Source organism: Electrophorus electricus, chromosome 3 (genome assembly GCF_013358815.1).
Source record: "Electrophorus electricus isolate fEleEle1 chromosome 3, fEleEle1.pri, whole genome shotgun sequence".
In the NCBI taxonomy this organism is placed as follows: domain Eukaryota; kingdom Metazoa; phylum Chordata; class Actinopteri; order Gymnotiformes; family Gymnotidae; genus Electrophorus; species Electrophorus electricus.
This window is the reverse complement of record NC_049537.1, coordinates 17,302,593-17,326,564: the sequence shown is the minus strand read 5'-3', so window position 1 is coordinate 17,326,564 and position 23,972 is coordinate 17,302,593. Positions and strand designations below refer to the sequence as shown.

General features: G+C 37.2%; 1 protein-coding gene across 2 annotated transcripts; it reads right to left on the bottom strand.

Annotated features, from left to right (window-relative positions):
* Positions 1–251: 251 nt before the first annotated feature.
* On the bottom strand, positions 252–23,916 carry ppp4r1l (protein phosphatase 4, regulatory subunit 1-like). Of its 2 annotated transcripts, XM_027010774.2 has the most exons (20): positions 23,876–23,916; positions 21,758–21,802; positions 20,362–20,491; positions 19,193–19,299; positions 17,919–18,061; positions 15,535–15,681; positions 14,655–14,762; positions 13,979–14,044; positions 13,633–13,791; positions 13,308–13,432; positions 12,111–12,556; positions 10,697–10,869; positions 10,366–10,449; positions 9,774–9,959; positions 9,295–9,456; positions 8,870–8,970; positions 8,614–8,734; positions 5,193–5,327; positions 4,461–4,602; positions 252–2,238 (listed from the first exon to the last, which is right to left on the bottom strand). In XM_027010774.2, the coding sequence occupies exons 1-20, from the start codon at positions 23,880–23,882 to the stop codon at positions 2,093–2,095; spliced, it is 2,733 nt and encodes a 910-aa protein (XP_026866575.2). In that variant the 5' UTR covers positions 23,883–23,916; the 3' UTR covers positions 252–2,092. The 2 variants fall into 2 exon arrangements, with proteins under 2 accessions (XP_026866575.2, XP_026866574.2); XM_027010773.2 differs by having other exon boundaries at positions 8,614–8,970.
* Between the last annotated feature and the right edge of the window lie 56 nt (positions 23,917–23,972).

Here is a 23,972-nt window from a genome sequence, read left to right as displayed (position 1 = left end):
TGAGGAGAAAATGCAGTATCACCAATTATGATGCAAAAGCTAATCATATTTATGAATGAGTAGCGTTACTACTGTGCTGTTTGTTGTTACAATGACTGACGTTGTGTTTAAATTATTAACTTTGTGTACAATGGTTATTTATGCCTATATGGATTTATATAAACCATTGCAGTTTATATATTCATTCAACACAACAAAACAATAAATTATTTGATTTGTATCAAAGAAGCATGTCTTTTTGTATAAATTCCTTGCTTATATTAGAATTTTATTTAGAATACTAAAAATAACAATACATACAACTCCTTATGAAAGAGACATTCCAAAGGTTGTTACCTCAAAATGTAGGTTATAAAATCTAAAATAAGAAACAATGGCTTAGCTGACATCAATGCCTCAGTTCTAGCTAGTACATACAGTATTAAACTGCACCGAATGTTTATTTGAATAAACTGCCTCTTGGTCAGCATGGTCCACCATTAAAACAAAAACAATGGCAAAACACTCATAGTGAAAAAGAAAAACAAAGGCATGTCAGAAAAAAAGATGACTTGGTGATATCTTCCATTATATATCCACAGTTAAAAACTCCACAGACTAGCCTTGGTTTCCAATAATAAGTATTGTATATGTCAGAAACTTAAAGTCAAGTCGCTTGGCTTCATTCCAGTTCATACCCCAAACATTGAGAGGGACAGAACCACAAAATGTAGTTTATGTCAGCTTAGAATTTCAATGTAGTTTAGGTCATCTTAGAAGTTAAATGCAGCTTTGAACAAAGTTTATATGCTGTCATTGATTTCCTAAGGAGAGCTCTAATGTTATTGGATCAAAAGCTCTTGCCAAGTTCTGCTCTAGATCAAGAATCCTCTACTCATGTTTTAACCTTTAACACTCAGCTGAAAAAGATAAATGGTCCAAGAGCAACAGATAAACAACTTTGCCAATAAGGTCAGTGCAACAAATTTATCTCAAAATGAATGACCCTGAATAAAATCTATGAAGCCATTATTTAGTCATTATTCAGTAAATAAGAGAACTAAGCATACCAAGTACAGACTTTATGCAAATCCACCATTAAGTGTACTTTTTAATTCCATTGTTCAGACATAACAGCCAAACACTTGCTCCTGCATCCCCTATTTTCCGAAACAGCTAAAGCACCATTAATGCTTAACTGGGCACTAAATTTTCTTGCCAGATTTAAACAACCCAAGACTCAACAGGAGTTTTAGAAGGTTCTGACTATATACATGCTGAGTACAGATTTCTTTTTAAAACTGAAACTGGTTAGTGTGAGAATGTCCCTCCCCATCCCACCCTTTCTTAGAACTCTGGCCACAATCACATAACACAAAGACAGAATTATATAATTTACTGCTACGTTCACAAATGCAGTTCATATCCTTTTACACAGACATACATAAAACAAAACAAGTAAAAATGTTGTTTGAGTTCCTGAGCTGCAGTGGTCTAAAAAATGTTTCTCTTTGTAAAACCCTGTGAGATAATTGCACACATATGATAGATGTAAAAACAATACTGGTATATCACCAAGGCTCATCCTAATGCCTTTTAAAAATCTGGGTTCAAGATCAGAGCTCCCCTGAACCAGGCAGTACTCACACCTGTAGAAAATCCATGCAAAAGGAAGAGAGTAAAAACAATCATCACAAATATAGTTAGCTTTGGAGAGGTAGCTTGAAGATTTGTACCATGTGGAAGGATGCTCAATCACAATGATTGTGAGGTATGTCTTATATACACCCTCTGTCTCTCTCTCTGTCTTTCTCTCTCTCACACACACACACACACACACACACACACACACACACACACACACACACACACACACACACACACACAGACACTCAGACACTCAGACATAATAAAGCTTGTAAATCCAATGACTATTCATTTCAAACTGAGAGAGAGACAATCAAAAGGGAAGGAAGAGAGGGAATGCTTGTGTGTGTGTGTTATTACAGATGACTGGTGCCCAACTGTAAACACTTATTTGTGTGGGTCTGCTGAAAGTGGTCCATGCTGGTGTTTATTTTAGGCGCATAGACACTGCTGGACTCTAGATGATCTAGATGAGTGCTGCAGTGCAAATGACATCCCTCTTGGGGTCCAGTGTGGCAAAGAAGCGCACATCTCTGTCTTTATCCATTCTCAGCTCAGACAGAGCCTCCTCCAGCTCATCAGTGTAAGCACCGCCTGGCTCCTTAAAGTAAGCTGACAACAGAAATATCTCATGTATTAATTAGATGTGTGAAATTTCCTGCCATCTACTGGTGTGAAATTGTAGTGATTTTACCATACTGTGCAGTTCATAAAATTGTAAATCCAACTATGTTAACAGTATTTTAGTTAGCTAGGTACAAAAACAAATAAACAAAAAAAAAACAACAAAAAAAAACAGGTTAGCTCCAGTAACTCAAATTGTGCCAAAGGCTAATCCTCATGCAAAGGTTATCAGACTTTTTTCCAACTCAGTGATTCAGTTTTGATTATCCTGTGGCAGCCAATAACCTACAGTTGTGGCCAAAGGTTTTGAGACTAGCACAAATTTTGGTTTTCACAAGGTTTGCTGCTTGAGTGTTTATGGTGGCAATTTGCATTAACTCTAGATTGTGAAGATGAATTGCAATTAATTGCAAAGTCATTCCTTGTCATAAAAATTAACTTAAATACAAAAATTACTGCATTTCAGCCACACCACAAAATGGCCTGCTAACATCATTTCAGTGATCTTCTCATTAACTCAGGAGAAAGTGTTAACGAGGACAAGGCAGCTGATATCACTCTGTCATGCTGATTAGAATAGCAGACTGGTTGCTTTAAAAGGGTAGTGGTGCTTGAGGTTTTCTGTTAACCATAGTTACCTCCAAGGAAACATGTGCAGTCATCATTGCATTGCATTGCATTGCATTGCATTGCATTGCATTGCATCAAAAGGGCTTCACAGGCAAGGACATTGCTGCTTGTAAGATAGCACCGAAATTGAACGTTTATTGAATCATCAAGAACTTCAAGGAGAGAGGTTCAATTGCAGTGAAAAAGGCTTCAGGGTGCCCAAGAAAGTCACGAAAGCACCAGGACCGTCTCCTAAAGCAGCTACGGGATCGGTTCACCACCAGTGCAGAGCTTGCTCAGAAATGGCAGAAGGCAGGTGTGAGTGCATCTGCACGCACAGTGAGGCGAAGGCTTTTGGAGGATGGCTTAGTGTCAAGAAGGGCAGGAAAAAAGACACTTCTCTCCAAGAAAAACATCAAGGACAGACTGACATTTTGCAGGAAGTATAGGGATTGGAATGCAGAGGACTGGGGTAAAGTTATTTTCTCTGATGAAGCCCCCTTCAGACTGTTTGGGATATCTGGACAAACAACTGTCTTGAGAAGAAAAGGTGAGGACTACCATGAGTCCTGTGTCATTCCAGCAGTGAGGCATACTGAGACCATTAATGTGTAGGGTTGCTTCTCATCCAAAGGAGTGGGTTTGATCAAAATTTTGCCTAAGAACACTGCCATGAATAAGGAATGGTATCAAAACAACTTCCAAGAGCAACTTCTCCCAACGATCCAGGAGCAATTTGGTGAACAACAATGCTTTTTTCCAGAAATGGTCCATGGCCAGGAAACTCCCCAGATATCAATTCCAGTGAGAACCTGTGGTCAATCCTCAAAAAAAGGGTAGACAAACAAAAACACAGAAACTGTGATCAACTCCAAGCACTGGTTAGGCAAGAATGGGTTGCCATCAGTCAAGATTTTGCCCAGAAGCTGATATCCTGCATACCAAGGCGAAATGCAGAAGTCTTGAAAAAGAATGGTCAACACTAAATATTAGTCTTTGCTTATACTAGATGTATTTGTCAATAAAAAGTTAAAAAACATATGAAATGTTTATATATGGTATAATGAAGTACAATTAAACATCTGACAAAAGGATCTAAAAAAAAAAAAAAAAAAACTCAGGCAGGAAACATGAAAACCAAAATGTGTCAGTCTCAAATTTTGCCACGACTGTACATCTTGGCTGACGCCAGCACCCAACATGGTCTTAAACTCTTGAAGCCCATTTGAGAGTCCAACAAATTATGCGCTGTGAAACAATGTTCTGCCAACCAATATGGAATTCAAATACCAACTGCCTGGCTGTAGCCTGTCTATTTTTTTGGATGATTTTGGGAGATGTTAGAATCTACTATGCAACTGACTTGTTTTGCCCATTCCTAGCTCAGCTGAAAACTAACTGATGCTAGAAATTTCGGTGTGCTGATTTACACCACACACCCCCAGCACAACTTGTTGGAATGTATAATTTGCATGAAGGTGAGAGGTGTGCCACATAAACTTGGTGAATAATAATAATTATTATTATTATATTTAAAATTTTTATTATAGAAAATACACAGCTGTGTGTGTGCGGGCTGTTTGTGCAAGTGAATATCTTACATTTTTCCAGTACACTCTGGCGTAATGCCTTGGCGACCAGTACCCGTACATTGGGGACAGGATCAGAAGACAGACTGAGCAGGCAGGGAAGAAGGTGCTGAGCAAACTGATCCATAGGCATGCAGTCCTCTTCTACAACTGCCTACAGACAGAACAATTATTTATTTATACAAGCTCTGTCATGGAGTCTGCTCTTTGAAGAGAAAAACAAAAGAGAACCATTGCTTTCATGAACCATGTTACATCTCTAACTCGTTGCTCTTCCTACTGAACTAAAAATTAATTAAAATAAATTTAATTAGCTCATTTTTTTGTACTTTTATTTGCATGAGAAATAAATAGTGAAATGAGCTAAGCCCCAGAAGGGGAATGTATTACATTTAGGGATGGGCAATATAAATGTTATTTATTTTATATAAATCACAAATTATTACAATTTTTGAAACATGTTAAATTACTGAATTGCATACATTTTATACTGGTTTTTGTTCTTTTACTCCAGCTGACATATTGTCCCAAAATAACATTACAAAACACAAAGTTTTTTTCTAATATATTTTCCAATATTTCAACACTGTGCTCGGCACAACACTGCCTGCTTTGCTATAATATCAGCTAAATATTCTCCAGTCCTCCCTCTCAAGTTTAACTTTTGCAAAGCTTAACATTATAAACATATTCTAGTTAGAACAACATTCCACACACAAAATATTCATGTTTAGTTCATCTCACCTGGCATATGAAGGCAAATGCTTGTCGTCCTACCCATTTAGGACAGTGGCAAAACCTCACAACCAGCTCATTAATGAAGTTCAGACTAAGGTCATGAGCTCCACAAGAGTATAACTTTTGCAAGATCTCCACCACCTACACACGTACATAAATGGATGCACATACGCAGATAAACACACACAAAATAAATAATGATAATACAGTTGCCTATGTTGATTAATTTTATAATAGCACACAAGTGCATATAGTTCACACATATTCAAATCACAGTCCCCGAGGTCCAGGTCAGATATTATACTGTCGCTCCACCTAGACGTTAGATATAATGACACAGTGTCCAGTCAGTAACATTAGCCTAACTATTCAATAAACAAAAGTGATTACAAAGTGCAGAACTTGATTTAGAGATAACTAGCAAGAAAGCAAACAAATAAATTATTGTTTGAATTACAAAATACAAGTCAGCAGAGCTGAAAAAGCAACTACAGTTGACTTAGTTTGGCTTACAGAAAGTACATATGTAACTTTCTTTTCTGGCTTTATATATGTAGTTGTCTGAACTCTGAATTATTTTTGATATTTTCATTGAAGGGTAGCCCTGAAAAAGGCTTTTCAGTTAGGCATGCCACAATGTCTGTCTCAACTGTAGTCACCATTCAAAGTTCGGTGGCTAAACTAGCATGTACATAGACAATGATGTTTTACTAGTAGCTCCTTCTTCACAACACTGAGAAGGGCCAGGCTCCTATAGGCCAGCCCCTGTAGTGAAAAGCATAAATTTCATTGGTCAGTTTTCCTGTCATTTTGTTAATAGATTTGCATTACAGAACCCTTCAAAATATCACCAGAAAGAGCATGTAGGCACATACACAGCAGAGTTCCTGCAGCCATACTATTGAGCAGTTTCAAATAGTAGTACCATTCTGGGACAGAAATGCATCCTATAGTAACCAAGAATATGTAAATATATGAATATGCATATATGAAAAGGTTGATGTTTTTTATTTTACTTTATGTATGAAATATGATTAGATGAAAAAATTAATGTAATATTAATATACTTTTTTATTGGTCAAGCACAAAATTAAAGTGGCATTAATTTCCAAAGTTATGTATGTAGTTTCTCTTAAACCACTGAATTTGGGCACCACCAGTGTGGTCCCTTAGGCAAGGTCCTTAGTACTACCCGACTACCTCAATGAGAGCTCGAAACGAGAGTCACACTAACTTGGATGTCGCCCGGGTCAACAAGGTCTGTGTCAGATGTTGGGGGACCAGGGTGGGCTACTGGAACAAATACAAGACACTCGTGGACGAGAGTGGAGAATAGACAACTGCTGGACTGCTACTACACAAGTAACCCCACCATGCACACCATGCAGTGCCTGGCAGCACAAATGAACCAGCTGCTACGGATGGAAACAACGCTGAAGGAACCCCAGAAATAGGTAGTTGCATCTAAATACCAGAAAATAACCTGCCTCTGCGCAACATAAAAGCTCCTGTCAGGAATCATTGTGGCTAAAATGAATAGGCACATGGCTCAACAGAGTGGAGCCCAGAAAGGCATTGGCCGGAACAACAGAGGATCCAAGCACCAGCTACGTGTGGATAAAACAGTCACTCGTGACTGTTTGTTAGACAACATCAGTGTAATAAACAATACCCTACAATAAGTACTAGTTTAGTTAGTCAATATAGGAGCAGGGTCAGTGATCACTTAAATATTCCAAGAATAGATGGGTCTTCACTCTGCATTTGAAGACTGCAAGGAACTGTGTGTTCCAGACAGGACAGCAAGTGGAAGTTTATTCCACCATCTGGGAGCCAGGACAGAAAATAGTCTCAATGCTTGTCTTCCATGAGACTTGAAGCATGGTATTTCAAGCGGAGCCATACTTGAGGTTCGAAGTACTCGAGGTACGGATCGGGCTTTGACCATTGACCTCATGTATGAAGGGGCTGGTCCATTTTTGGCTTTGTAGGCAAGCATCAAGGTTTTAAATCTGATGCGTGCAGCTAAAGGAAGCCATTGAATGGAGCGCAGAAGTGGAGTAACGTGTGAACTTCGGAAGATTTAAGACCAATTATGCTGCTGAATTCTGGACAACTTGTAGAGGTCTGATGGCTCTTAGAGGAAGACCAGCAAGTAGTGAGTTGCAGTAGTCTAGCTTTGAAATCACAAGAAACTGCACAAGCACCTGGGTAGCTTCCTGTGAGAGAAAGGGCCAAATCCTTCATATGTTACCAAGGAGAAATCTGTAAGACCGGGTTAGATTTGAAACACGAGTTGAGAACGACAACTAGTTGTCCAAAGTTATGCGCAGGCTATGGGTAGCTTCGGATGGTGATACCAGGAAGTTTCTCGAAGGAAACTATGAGGCCAGACAGACCAACCTGTTCACTGCTTGGACTGACTACAAGAATGCCTATGCTTCAATGCCCTACACATGGATCCTGGAATGCTTGAGCCTGTATAACACGAATAGAACTTTAAGAGTCTTCATCGAAAACTCAATGTGGCTGTGAATGACAATCCTAGACGCCAACTAAAAGCCAACAGCACAAGTCACCCTCAAGTGTGAGATTTACCAAGGAGATGTCCTGTCCCCAAAGCTGTTATGCACAGGCCTGAACCACCTCAGTGAAATCATCACCAACAGTGGCTACAGATCACCCACTTCTTCTACATAGATGATGATCTCAAGCTGTACGCCTATGACAGAATGAACATCGACTCACTAATCCATCTCAGCAGGATATACAGCAATGACATTGGAATGACATTCAGACTGGATAAGTGTGGTTGGTTGGTTACAAGAAGAGGGAAGGTAGCTAGAACAATGGGGATTATACTACCAGAAGGTAACATAACAGATGTTGAGGTACCTTGGAGGACTAGCTTCAGAGCCACTATCCAGGATGAGACAACTAAGACCCAGGAGTACACCAGGATGATAGCCCCAAGTGATGAAATGCTTAGTGAGTACCTCAGACAGCAGAAACCCAAGGAGGAAATGAGGAGGAATAGGGGTCATTATGGGAGGATAAACCCCTGCATGGTATGTACCACTGACAAATAATGGAAACAAGCAGAGCGTATGTGGAATGCCATAACCAAGTGGCTGGCATAGTATACACAAACATCTGTCCTAAGTACATGCTGGAAGGTCCAAGGTCAAAGTGGGACACATCCCTGAAGGTGGTGAAGAATGACCGAGCTAAGATCCTGTGTGACTTCCAGATACAGGATATATGATTCGTGTAGGATTCTCCCATATGACACATCACCACCATCAGAGGGCCAGTGTCTCACATGTCTTGCATCTTTTAAAACTATTATACTTCACAATTTCACTGTTGGGCAGACCTGGCTATATATTTAAACACATTTAAAGCAACACAAAGAGTGATCACTCACTAATTTGTAGGAAATCCACCGTACTTCTGAAACTTTGTCTGAACAGAGGTCGAGTGCTATTTGTCTGAGATAGTTGTACACATCATGGTGGCTGTACAGTTCAATAATCAGGATCAACTGCCTGTAGACACACACACGATCAATATATAAATCTAGAAAAACATGGCAGATGCAATGATACAAAAAGACTAAGCAGGAAGAAACAAGAAAATGAATCAGCAATGCCTGAGTGAATAAACGAATAAATGATATGTACTCAGCTAACTCAAAGCGGAACCTCCAGTTTCGGCTGTTGTCTGTCACCATAAACTCCTGCAGTTGATAAAGATATTCCCGGCGCTTATCAGCATGGAGAAGCTGCAAGAAGAATGAAGAGTTCATCTTGGACCACTAAGAGTTACTGTTATATAATGGTTATTATTATGTAAAGATGATTATAATTTACATGATTAAATAGCACAAAAACAAAAACAAAAAAAAATAAATAAAATATTATATATATATATATATATATATATATATATATATATATATATATATATATATATATATATATATATATATATATATAATTTTTTGGCTTAAGGCTTGCACACTCACCCCATCATCCAAACACTAAGAAAACCTGCAGAATAATGACACTATATAAGATCATAGAAAGCAAAGCCTGTAGGTTCTCACCTTCAGAAAGTCATATAGGTGTTTCAGAACTCCAATTCGCACTTCGTCTAGGTCTTTAAGAAAGCCATTGAAGATGGGCACAAGGTCAGCTGCTGTCAGCTGATCCCCAAGAATCACTGCCAGCTCATGGATCGAGAATGCCAGGGTCCGACGGACTTTCCACTGTTAAAAACTCAGTATATCAGAATTGCTTCTTCAGCATATTTACATTGATCTATACTACTATAGCTACAATTTGGCCTGAAGCTTCTGAGGGGAAAAAGGGGTCTTATATTGCATAAGAATAATCAGAGTAGACCACCATAAAAGTTGTCCTAGGCAAACTAAATGTTCTGAAATTCCAGTCAAGGTGATTCCATTTCTTCCATGTGAATGTGGGGCAAGGACCAAGAGATTCAATTAGTATCAAGTTGCTCAGATTGTTCCAAAACAAGAAGACAGCTCTCAAGTTAGTGTACCTAGAGTAGTACAATCCTCACCTGTACATCAGTTGCGAGGGTTTCATAAGTGTCTTTGAGGCAATGCCAGTTCTGTCTGCCCAGCGTCAGGGCCACACCTGGCAGGCTAAATGCACAGTGTCTGGCTATTTCAGTGTCTACTGTCTGAGCTCTGGCTGGATCTGTCATGGACAAGTACTGATCCAACAACTGCTGAGGAACCACATTCTGTAAGATAAAAAGGAGGGAAGAAGGAGTGAGAGGGAAGAGACTCATGTGATTGATATTAATAAGTGGATAGCAGAAAAAGACTGATATGGTTACAATGTGCAGGTTAGTCTATTATGAATAAAGTGCTCTAAAAACAAATCAACAAAAAATAACAACTAGGTGTAAAGTAAACCCAAGTCAATTTTAAAAACATTATCTATATTAGTGTGTGATTTAGCGAGACGTGCGTAATATGCTATAAAAAGGACATAAAAGGAAATGTCAATGTCTTCTGCTGGAACATGTATAACTTAAAATACATTTATGTTACATGGTGCCAAGATGTTAAATGAGCTGGGCCAAGATTGACAGTGGCCTTTAAAAAAAATAATAAAAAAAATCACCAGATACCACTGCTACTTACCTGAACTTTAGACTTCTCCTCTTCATAACTCCTGTTAATATCAGATTCCTTCCCTTCCTCCACATTCTCTATCAGCTCCAAATCCTAAACACACAAAAAAACATTTTAATCAAAGAAATAAAAACACACTCAAAATGCTACACTATATACACTACTATGTGAAAGCATGCCGAAGCTAACAAATGTATTAAGCTGTGTGAAACAATATGAAATATGAAAGAAAAACTGAAAGAACTAAGAAAATAGATAACATTGACATTGAGCAGTTCCAAATTATTTTTGATAGTGGAGCTGTATTATGTGAATACAGTGCTACATGTCCTCCATTTACCAGAACGCTTGATCCTGGTGAGGTAGGTGGAGTGTTTAAGAAGTGGGCATCCATCTCTGGAGGCTTGTGTGTGATCCCTTCATTTCCCAAAACTGAGACAACCTGATCCCCATCATTTTCTTGACTCTCTAGCTGAGCCGCTTTCAGTGCAGCTGACAACACTTGCACTTGAGCTGAGAAACAAACATAAGCATGACAAAACACTAAATATTGTATTTATTATACTAAGCTACATATTTAATCAATACTGAACAACATTAACAAGCATTTTACCAAAGGTCTAGGACAAATACATCCATCAATTCATTTAATGTCTTTTCTAAAATAAAATGGAGAAAAAACTTTATGTACTTGTGTTGGTTTGAAATACAAATTATTAAAGCAAAAGAAAAAACAAACAAAATGAAAGCAGAAAAAGACATCCTGTGCTGAATAAACATGCTATTTTTGCCTGACAAATGAGGGAAAAATGTATGTTTCGAAAGGTCTGAAAGGTGCAGCAAGTTGACCAATGGAAGCGTGTGGAGTCCAAAACCTTTATAACCAAGTATGCAGACTGCTTCTAAACAAATAAGCTCCTTTTTATTAAACCCTGCTTAGTCAAGACTAAGCACCAGCTATCAGTGAAGCTAACATAAAACAGAATAACAGATATAGTGAATTGTCATGTTGATTAAGCAGATGGAAGACAACATACGCCTAGGCTAGTGTTCCCATTTTGTGCAAATGGGTGTTAATGTTACGCAGTGGTGCAGCTAATTAATATGATACACACTGCATACAACTCCATATATTGTTAATAGCTTGGATGGGTTAGTCAGTATTTCAGTGGTTTTTACAGTAGCATTGTATGTCATTGAGCAATTTTAAAATGCCAAAAGGATAACCGACAGTAAAGGGCAATTTATTTCTCAGATATTTCTCCACTGCATACTTTGTCATCACTCTTCACATTTGTTGTTTATTAATGGAAACTGTGTTTTTACACACAGTTTAAGTATTTTTCAAGAACTCTTTTCTAGTTTGATGTAATAAACACCAAACGTCTAGTTTGTAAAAGTGGGTAATTAGTTGGTGCTTAGGGTTTAAATAAGTGCAAGTTTCTGTGAGTTGCCAAGATTTGGCAAGTATTTGCTCTTTTCAGGCGATTTTCAAAAAATATGGGCACCAAAAGCTTCACATTGCATTAAATTTGTCAATATGTGGAAGACTGTGTTGCACGATGTATCCTAAATCAAAATTTGTACAAAATAGCAGAAATGCTACACTGACAGTTGTTAGTGTATTCTACTTCAGACTGTCCTAGTTTAAACATCTATTTGAAGTTGACAAAATAAGGATTCCCTTAGAAATTAATATGCATGCAGCATGTAACAGGATTTCTAACATATTACACTCTTAATATTTAAGTTACCTTGTACATCAGGATCATCAAGATGAGGCTGGAGGCTTTCCAGTACTTTTTGGATCTGACAGCTCATGGCTGGGTCCTTAGGATTTAAATTTGGAACTTCTTCTTCCCCCTTCAACATTTCTTTTCCTGTTTCCTCATCTTTTCCCTCACTTTGTAGTAGCTCCAAATCCTGGCTGATGTCAGGCAACACTGGTCTCCAGTAGTGAAAAGAGTTATACATATCATCTGTCTGCTGGTTGAAGGTGGGGGTTGAGCACTCAGACCGAACTAAAATTATACCCTCTGCTGGGGGTTTATTTAAGGACTGAGCTGGGGGGTAGTAGGTGTCCTCTGGGGTTTGAGATGCTGAAAGGACTTTCTCTGAGCATTGCTCAGTTAGGTCTAGATGAGGGGGACTCTCAGGAAAGCAGATACTTAAGCTACTACTGGATGCTTGCTGCTTGTTACTGTGGAGATAGAAAAGTTCAAAATGTTCAATTAATGAGATAGGTCTCATTTTAGACAAAAAAAAAAAAAAAGACAAACACTAAAAGTACTGTGCTATTAACACTGTCACATTCGCCCCTCCCTGGCGTTGCGGTTCCCATGGCAATGCCTCTGTTTATTTACTTCCTGGCTTTGTTTCCTCATGTTTCCTTGTTTTGGTTTCTTTTGGTTCCACCACTTAACTAGTTTTTTACCTACCTGCTATTTACCCACCTGAATCATGTTAGTCCCCATTAGTCTCTGTATTTAAAACCCCATGTTTGTGTTCAGTCTTTGCGAAGTCTCTTTTACCCGTGTTATGTTTCTGAGCCATTTGTCGTAGTGTTTGTTCCTCTAGTTTGTTGGATCTCTGCCCGTTTTTGGATTGCTCTCTTTGCCTGTTCCCTGACTGTTTTGTTTAATTCAGTGACTGATTTCTGGATTTCGACCCAGGCTAGGACTTTGGATTACGACTCTGGAATTCCCGTGTTCTCCAATAAAGCTTCATTCACTTTACTGCATGCAACTCCATCTCTGCAGGTGCTCAGAATGTTACAAAGACACATACCTATGAATGATTAAATCAATTAATGAATAAACTGTAAAACCAGCCATGTCAAACTTTGAAAAGAGATTAAAAATATTTTTTAGTTTCATTTTTTAAATTCATTTTTTGGTCTCTAATGGAATATTTTGACATTATGCTGTCTCAAAGGTGTTATGCTAATCTACCTGTCTGTTGACAATGTTCGGATCTCACGCAGTGTTCCGTCCTCATGGAAGTGGAAACCAGTGCCAGATGGAGTGGCAAATGTAGAGATAAATCGACCAAGAGACTGAAATGCAGCCTGGCGGACCTGATTAGAGAAAGTAGAGGGGGTTATGAGAAAGGCTATAGTCTTAACTACAATTAATTAAAAAATCTAAAATTAGGCTTTGAGAGTAAATACCACTTTTTAATAAATTAATGGTGTCACACTGATTAAATGTGACAATTTTTGTTCTCATGCCATGCTTTTTAGTGTACAAGTGCTTTTGTGTCCTTTTTTACACTTACCCAACGGGACTGATCACTGATGAGGTTGATGAACAAGGGAGACAATTTAGAGCGCCGCACCACTGCAGATGTACAGTGTGAAACTACCATGAAGCACTCAGCACAGGCTTTACGAATGCCCCACAGGCTGTCTGAACATAGGTCATAAAACTTCGGCAACTGAGACCGGAGGCAGAGAGAAAACAGTGGATGAGGATAAATTGAACAATGTCCTAGTTCATTTTAAGATAGTATCAACTAGAATACCCATTATCACAAACAAATATTAAACATATTTTCGACAAGATATATTGACAAGTTGTATAGAAAATGTCAACCAGCAGTAACATCCAAAGGCTGTCCTCACCAGTAGTTTCTCTGTGGCTTCTTGGCCAACAATCGAACAGAACTCACCAAAATTTACTGCACAAACCTAGATGTAATTGAAGATAAGAGTACAAAAAAAGGTTTTTAATTTATTCATACATTTCTGGCCAACTCTGCACAAATTACAAATGAAAATTAACATTATTTCCCAAGACCAACAAACTTTGTATATTGTAAAACAGATTATATTTTACTAAGGAAAGAAAACTCTACACCTATTTTCATAAGAGCTCGATTGCTGACATGGTCCATCAAAATATCAGATTAAAATGTATTGAATAAAACAATTGTCTTAATATTCACTAGTGCACAGAGCACTTTTTTGTTGCGATCTACTAGACTAGATTGTTGGGGCAAAAACATCCAATTACATTGAAATGCAGGGGCAAGAGAAAGGCATGTAAGAAAGTCCTCTAGGACGACAGCTACAAGGGGCCAACAGTAAATACAAGCAGCTCAGAGAATAGAACATCTACACAGACAATAATGAATAAGACTCTGATAGCAACCATCGAAACAGAAATGAAAATTAAAGCAACATGCAGAAGGGTATGTGAAAGTTAAAGTATATCATCTCTCAAAAAAATGGTCAAGGTCTCAGGAGGTCAACATTAAAAAAAAAAGGTTTGTGTTTTTTAATCAGAAAATAACATTACCTTGCGGACTTGGAAAAGCCTGCTATCACTGCAGAGTTCACAGTAGCGCAGTAACAGCCGGTGCTCCACTGTGTCTTTACCTAGCATGGTTATCAGCTTGCACATGATCTATAACGCAATAAGATAACCTACTTAAGAATGACCTATAACTCAAAACTCTATTAATACATCACAAATGACTAAATACGTTACACTATTTTGCTCTGAATATTGTATTTGTCTGTTGTCCTTATGTTTCACTCAAAATCAATTGTATTTGTACTATATAGTTATAGCTTACCTAAGGTATTACCTAAGGTGTCATCCTTATCATTAAGTCATTAAGGTATGTGCCTCTTTAATTACCATAATTGAAATATGGTAATTAATTACTATGTATGTAATGTAACCATTTTACATTCCACCTTTTTCCATGCTCAGACAGTCCTTTAATAAAATTTGATGACTGTAGGTTCAATCACACCAAGTCACGTTTATACCGGTGAGCAAAGCCTCTCTAGGAGATGATATGACTAAAACTATAAGTCAAACAAGCTTTAGAGGGTGATAAAGGAAAACTAATATTAATGGATGGCTTGTGACCATCATTTTCTGTTGTTTTCTTAACATAACCATTAACATCTAGTCTTTAATCTTGTCTAAAAAATAATTGTATTTTTCAAATGAGAGAATATTACATGAGATAAATTTTATATACATCGGATGGTGGCACTTGAATGTTAACAACAGTTATCCGTAACTGAATATAGAAGAATGTAAACGCAATCAAACATTTTTATTACAGCAAGTGTGAGGAGAGTACACTAAGAAATTGTTATACCCCATTCTTGTTAAGAGCTTTATATTCACGTCCTCTCTAACAAAAATCTTTCAGTCTTACCGCAAGAGCCTCAATCTTATAGTCGTCGTCGCTGTTGGGTTCAGTGAGCTCCAAAAGCACAGGACAGACTTTTCCTTCCATGTCAGTTTTACATATTAGACCCTGTTCCAGCAGCACAAGCAGAGCTGCCTGACTTGTCTTACGCACCTAGGATGACAACCCAGGAAAAAAATTAATTAATCAATCAATCAATCAAACAAACAAAAACCCCACAACCCACTTTTTCAACAAGATAACTGGAACTAGTACACAAAACACTTGTTATATCCATGCCATCTATTAAACCTACATCTATTAAACACTTGGGGCTAAACCGCGGGGCTAAACAGCTATACGGTCACCAGCACTCTCAACACTGTCGTCTACTAGCAGATACATAACCAATCAATATGAGAAAAGAAGGCAAATGCCATCCTAGTATCACTGGTTATTGCCAAATGCTATCAACACACTGGAATAACCTATTAATGGCATATATCAATGGAGAAAAATCCCCAACTCAGAATACGTATGGATTTGTCTAGACATACCACTCACATACATATACATCAATCCATAATATATACTGACACTTGTTTAAGTGTCAATATATATTATGTTTGATGACGACCCTGATCAAGTCGCCATCACCTGCACCTCACCCTAACTTAGGCAGCGACACGAACGCGCGCCTGCGTCTTCTCTGTAATCGACGAAGGAAGAACCATCCTCCACTACAAAGGAGGGGAAGACGCCATCGAACACCGAATAGAAAATGAAACCAAAACTGGAAACAACTTACGTGCTTAATGTTAAGCGGTTTTTATATTGTGGTGTATCATTTATGTTAGAATACCGTTTAAATGTATAATTATGACGGAGAGTTTCTAATGTATTTACAATCGTTGTTATTGGTTTAACCCTCAAAGAAATGGTGGGAGAACCAACATATAAAAGTCCGGCAACTAGCCAGTCTGGGAAAATCCCAAGAAGGAATACTGACGACATGACGGTGGTGAAGACAATAAATTCTGCGAGTTGGCTAATTTGAACGATGGATCGAATCCTCTAGAGGCGACCAACAAGAGAAGCAAATGGTGCTGCTTGCAAAGGGGTCGGACTTTGAAAGAGGAAAACAAACTCTAACTCGGATACTGGTCTGAAGAACAGAAACAGAGACTGCAGAGCCAGGTCGGGATAGAAGTAGAACCCACAGAATTACTCTGGTCTGTCTTGCCTCCGTTTTTGAATGTTTTAAAGACTTTTTTTTGTTTTTCCATTTTGTTTTTGCACTTGGATAACTGGAAGAGCTGTACACGTGGGATTATAAAATAAATATTCTCTGTTATAAAAAAAAGTTTAGTCCCTGAAGTTGTGGCTACCCTTGGCCCTCCCCTTGACCACTCCGACCATGCATACACAACATTAGTCAATTATTATACCTGCCATATCTGCTACAATAATTATAATTTGATTTTCTCTCTCCTTATTCCTCCTCAATCCCCTTCTCGTTCCCCTTATTCTCTTACTTTTCTGTTTATAGATATCCCCCCCTTTTTTTTTGTGGGGCAGACATATATGTATATAAGATATAGCAAAGTCATTGTTCCGCCGATGAGGGGTGGTGTTGATAGACAGATCTTCTGGCACATAAGAAGGTAACTGTCTTCTCATGAAAATTATTCAATGTGTTTATATAAGCCTTATGAGATCATGTGAAATACTTCATCGCCTGATCATTAGCCACTATCAGTGATTATACAATTTAGAAGTGGGGAAAGGGTATTAAGTTTATATAGCATGTGATGGGCCCATTCTTTTTCCTGATGATTTCTGCTTAATAAAATGTTGTGCTTTCTGTTCACTTTCCATTGTTATTAGACTTGTTTTCTGTGAACGATGGAGGGACAAAACACAATGTTTATATGAAATAATGAAAGAATGGACTATTAATTTCCCTCAACAACTCTTTTGTAAGCTCGACATCAAAATCATGACCCCAATACTTATATCTTGCAAGGAAGAGAATGGCTTATTTGTTTTGCAAGTCTAACCACAGTAAGTTATGCTGCCTGGTGCTGCAAGAAGAAAGGCTGTTGTGTCGTGCTTTTACAAAGGCTGACAATATATTAGGGTTGGTTTAAGACATAGGACTGCAACTGTGTTTTTATTATACAACACAGTATGATACAAAAAGGATTTACATTTATGTACCTTGAAGCCATGGATAGCATGCTTCTGACTTTTAAACTGTCAAATTAGATATCCATCATTGACAGATGTAATGTTTCCCAATATGATCATCACTTGGCTCAAGCCTAATTTCTAATGATTTATACCTCAAATGACATAGCAAAGTAAAAAACACAACTATTACACAACTAATACAACTATTAACTACTAACCTGGTTATTGGGGTCCGTGAGATAACGTACCACAATGGGCACCAAGTATCGTGAGAACGCTACTGGAAAATTAGGCCGACTCTCATGAAGGAACATGGCAATGTTTGGTACTTGTTCCATAAGTTCGGCTCGCACTGTAGGTTCTGAAACAAAAACGCATGCACATACACAAAATTCTTGCAAAATTGTGATTTGGATCAATATGCAGACTCTTAACTACCATATGTGTTTAAATCAAAGAGGTTCCAGGGAATTTTAACCAGACAAGAAATATTTTTACCATATACATGACAAATTCTCTTGTAATAAAACATATAATTGTGATAACTGTAAAACATGAAATATCCATTAAAAAGTCAAAGCTGTCGGTTCAGATTTAGCGGGGGGTTTTCAGAATATATCAGATGTGTTTACATATTTAAGTTGCCATAGAACAGACACCCACAAGACAGTTCGGTATATGGGACTGATATTAACAGGTACCTGAACAACCAAAGGTTTTGCAGGTATTGTGAAGAGCAAAACAGCAACAACAGAGCAATCACAACAAAATAACTGTACAGAAATGTACCAGTTCAAGGTGTGAAAGGAATATACGCAATTTTCATATCCTTTCCCTTGCCAAAGAGCCAATCTGTCAACAGGCATGGTTCATGTTCATATTTATTAGGATCTCAGACAAACTGTTAGTTTCCTCTGCACATTTCGCTTCAAACAGTTTCTCAAGTTTTAGACAATATTGTGAAGGCTTTAGTCAGTGATTAAAAAAAGGTCGGTGTCATCTTTAAACAGCAAGTGCTGTTTAAAACAGTTTAAAACTTTGTTTTTACAAAGTTTGACAGCAAAGTTCAAAAAGTCATCTCATTTTGGCAAACCACATAGATTTGCCGGCCTCTAAGAACCATGGCATTTTTGTCAGCACAGACACAAAAGATAATTCAAATTCTATGCTTTCTAAGACTGTGGTCTTCTGGGCTTTTTGGAGTTTCTGAGCTCACCAGCCTTTTAATAATATACCAAATAGGTAAATTTTCCACTCCTAATGTTTCTGCTGTCTCTCTGCGTTTGTTTTGATTTTCATCTTAATGATGGATTGCTTCACTGGAAAAGACAGGTCTTTAAACTTCATATTGAGAGTGGCATCCTGCTAACACTCGAATGAAAAATGCTCTAGTTATTCTGAGTTAGGATACCCAAATAAAACCATTACGGTCCAGTTTGCTTGCTATTTTTCCTTTTTCAAATTCATTTTGAATTGACAAAAAAATACATACCGGCATCCTCAGACATCCTGGCTACAGTCTCCATTATACTGATGAAATCATTCTCATTATCACTGAACTCTCGTAGCACATCTATTAACCCACGTGCCACAATTTGTCTAAAAAATAAATAAATATGCTTTAATGATGACATTACAACATTAATTTGTAATTCTATACATACATATCTAGAGATTAAGAAGCTATCAGGTGCTGTTTTCTACACACAAATTTTGTATGTTGTGGAATAAAAATGTTTTGCCTTCAATTTTCAAAGATATGTGACAGTTTGCTGCCCATACTTGGCAATTTTACTCAGGCTTATTGTTGTTGCTGTAAGGCACCTTTTTCTGCAGTACATGAAGGGAAATCAAATATCATAATAATATAGCATGTGTAATCACAATGTAATGCAAGGAATAGTTGCGACTTTCTCTAAGTGATCTCAAGACATGTTGATTGCTCGCCCATTTTTGGCACACTGGTTGGATAACTATGTTTCTTTCACATGGAGTTCTATGATCAAAGACATGGCAAACTTAATTTAAACAACACGATTTTTTGTAATACTTTCCAACATTATATATATATATATATATATATATATATATATATATATAAAACCTGTTATAGTGATTATATAACGGTTAATTGTAAAATTATAATGCAAAACAATTTCCCAAGACTAAAAATACATGGAGCAGACAATCACTATAAATATATAAATAACTATAAATATAACAAAATAAAACTGATGCACACTAAAAAGAGCAATAAGCTCAACTTTTAAATCAATAAATCAATCAATCAATCATGCCTGCAAATGTTTGACTCAAAATGCAGCAGGACCTTGATAATTAACCAACAGTTAACAAGTGCTAAAGCTGCTTGACCAAGAACTTTATCTTTTCTGACCTTAGCACTTTCCCAACCTCAGAATAATGAAACCAAAGAGTTTATAATTAGTTAGTTATGTGTGTTCTGTAAAAGATAATCAACAGTAAGTCAGTCATAAATGTAAAATAACTCCCAACAGGACTCTGAACCAATCAGAGAAGTCTTGTATTACCTAATGAGGTCCAACTGGCTATACATCATACCACAGAGGGATACAATAAGCAACTTTAAAATTAATTTTGCTACCAGTTTGTATACTGAGAAAGGACTCTGCTGCCTCTTACCTATTGAATATATTCTCACTGAAGGCGTATTTTTCTAGCCGGCCCAAGGGAGTTAGGTTGTCCTGCCCTGCGTCCAGGAAAGCTGTGATTCGAATACCTTCACATTCAGAACCATAGTCATCAAAGCCAACTGCAAATTTAACATAAAAAAATACAGTTTAATAATAGGGTGCGAGATAGGGGGTGTGAGATAGGGGGTTAGAAACCACCGCTGAATTTCATGTTTTCCTGCTTCCCAAATGATACTGCCTTTAAATTTCATTCAAAGCAAATAATGATAATACTAAGTGAACAAACATACACCATAACAACAATAGCAACATTCCAAATTTTCAAATGATCTAACCTATTGTTGCTACACACACATATATGACCAAAAAGGACATGGTTCTCCATGTAATAGAGGGTATGCATTGATGTTACTTTCCCACCAGAATACGCCCCTTCAATCAGACAGAGTGGCAAAATATCCTGCAACATGGATCCATCCATTACCAAAGAATCAGTGGTCTATAGAAATCAATGTGGCCAGAAACAGGTTTCTTGATATTTATACGTAGAATCCATGATTTCACTGCTTGGGAAATACACTAAATACAGCCTGAAAGTATATAAAAGCCACATTGCTTGGTCATACTTCAAGACAGGATTTGTTGATAACCCTAAGTGTTGATGACAGCGATGGATATTCTGGTTACATGTGAATAGGTCTGCAAAAATATTTGTATTTTATTTGCAAAACTGTAAAACTAGCTATTCTTGTGGTCATCATGTTACTTTAATGTTTCTCCATTCCAAGTCTAGCTAACTTCCAAACCTACAAATTTATCTGGCTAATTGTTCAACTATATTTGTCTTGGCTAGCAAATGCTAGCTTTAAAAAATAATTCTATTTTAAATAATTTAAAGGTATTTTATTTAAAGTATTTAAAAATGAAATAATACATTTTGTGTTTTAAATTTTGTGATTATATTCTATGATTTCTATAACGTTTATCAAAACATGCTCAATCAGTACTCTTAATCTGACACTTAATCTGCTCTATGTATTCTACAAAATGTGCATAATCTTGTGTGTAATCTTGATTCAAAATCAAGATTATACAGAAAGAATAGCTTTAGTGCCAACACTTAACCCTTAACAAATGTTGTATCAGCAGCTAGGGTAGGGAGATTTGGAACAAAAACATAATTCAGTTATTGTGAAATATTCACAAAACAAAATGCATATCATTAGTCTTTCTGGAAAAAAAACACAGTAGCACCATATTACAAATGAATGCATACTGTCACACAAGTGATCAAACTGCCTATTTTTACATACATAAATAGATAATCTACAACTCCTTATTGTGCTTTAATATAAAGAATACATGCCAATATGAATTATACTCACAGTCATCTATATCATCATGACCATCTTCGAAATACAAAGACAGACCTGCAGAAAACAGATTTTATATATGTAGAAGGTATGAAGGAACATTAGAAAATAGAATGTATGAAACAATATGCTTTCATTCAAAGTTCTGACATATTAGATCACCACCAAATAGTCAAATGTTATCTTTTTAAAATATATTTAGGGGCTCAGATGTAATTGGCTGCTCATGTAATCCATTACCAGGTGTGAGGCACGTCCTCAATTACAAGTAAACAGATATAAGGTCTAAAGTTGACTGCAAGTGTGGCAATCTGTTGCCATTAACTTTCAATATGAAGTTCAAAGAGCTGTCACTGCCAGTGAAGCAAGCCATCATTAAGCTGAAAATCAAAACAAACGCCGAGAGACAGCAGAAACATTACGAGTGGAAGAGAGTATTCTTTCCTTGATGAAAAAAAAATCCTTCACAACATAAAGGTATCTGTGTCAAAGTCAAAAATCAAGAGAAGAGTTCATGAGAATAAATAATGAGGGTTTACAGCAAAATATAAGCCTCAAAAACAGCAAGACTAGACTTGCCAAAAACAGTTATGGAACAATATCTTACGAACAGATAGTGAAAGATGAGAAGAGAGGAGTATGGAGAAGTATGGATGATACAGATAAAGCATTATGGAGACAGTGTTATGGATCGGGCATGTACAACTGTGAATGGAACTGGTTCCCTTGTTGATGTGTTGGATGTGACTACTGACAACAGTTGCAGAAAGAAGTCTAAATGAAGTCAAATCAAATCAAAATGTATTTATATAGTGCTTTTTTACAACCGATATCACAAAGCAGCTTTACAAATGTCCAAGTCCAAGCCCCCAGTGAGCAAGACAAGGGTGACGGTGGCAAGGAAAAACTCCCTAGAGCATGAAGAAGAAACCTTGAGAGGAAACAAGACTCAAAGGCGGGGCCCATCCTCCTTTGGCTGATTATCGGCTCAGATGTAAAATTAATAAGACTGCACTTCACAGTGCAAACTGTGAAAGCAATGCAAAAGGTTTTCAAGACATGGAAGTGTAATATTCTGCAATGGCCAAGTCAATCAGTAAATTTCCACTATTAGGGCTGTAATTACAAAGGCAAAACAGCTGGATATATGATGAATAAAATGGACATTTTGAAAGTAAAACAATTCTCAGAAGATCAGAATGGGTACTTTATGAGAACACACTTTTTGGAGGCCATATTTGGAGAAAGGCTTTACTCTTTTCACTGTAAGCGACAGACTTTGCTAAATATAATGAGAACAAAGTGAGTCCCAATTACTGAGGCCTCTGAAGATGGAGTGCATGAAGGAATGAAGGCAGATACCATGCTATGCGTTCTCCTGTTTCATCCATCATTTGACATCTCATTTGTTGTCTTCTAAAATACGTGTGATGTGATTTTTTTCTCCCTCTCAGCAATAGCATCACAATAAAATGTTTATCAATGTGCTAATCATATGCATGACACACTACTAGTGATCACAAAATATAGCTTAACACAGTAACGTTAGATAGCGCTAACGCCTTAAAACTTTTTTCTTGGATGAATATACACCTACAAGTTATAATTTTATTGTCCTTGCGATTTGATGAATAAACATGTTGACCAGCTAAAAGGACATAGCTAGGGCAACCAATGAGTTAGCCAACGTTAGCCAGCTAACCGAACTAACCAATGTAACGCTAGCCAGCTGTGTGCTGTTTTCACATACAGGCAATACACACACGGGGTTAATAGGTTACACTGAACAGCAAATATTTGTAAATCAAAATCAGGATTAAATGTGAATAAAAATAAGCAGACAAAAACACAACAATTCGAAGTGAATGTTATAAAAGATAATTCATCCTGAACAATGCTGTCTGGCATGACAACTGAACTACGATGCTGGCTAGTCCCGAGCAAACCAGGCAACTAACGCTAGCTACCTACTGACTCCTAGCTCCTGCTAGTCCATTGAAATGACAATTGTATAATCATACGTTCACCATAACAGATTAATCGCTTAATCAAGATATGTTATTACATATTGATTGTGTGTATTAACACTGTAATCTTGTAAAGAACGTATTTAAATTTATTTCACGTTACCTGCCATCTTGATTTACACAGTTCTACAGCAGAGCTGTCAGTCAGTTTGTAGTTTAAACTACTTCCTGAAAATGCTTCCTGGTACAATTTTTGGACA

What these genes read in the sequence shown, in the direction of transcription:
- ppp4r1l (XM_027010773.2), bottom strand. An exon ending in TCATGATGATATAGATGACT is followed by an intron (nt 20,492 to 21,757) that starts GTGAGTATAATT and finishes TTAAATTTGCAG; the next exon opens with TTGGCTTTGATGACTATGGT. An exon ending in ACCTATATGACTTTCTGAAG is followed by an intron (nt 8,971 to 9,294) that starts GTGAGAACCTAC and finishes TTCTTCTTGCAG; the next exon opens with CTTCTCCATGCTGATAAGCG.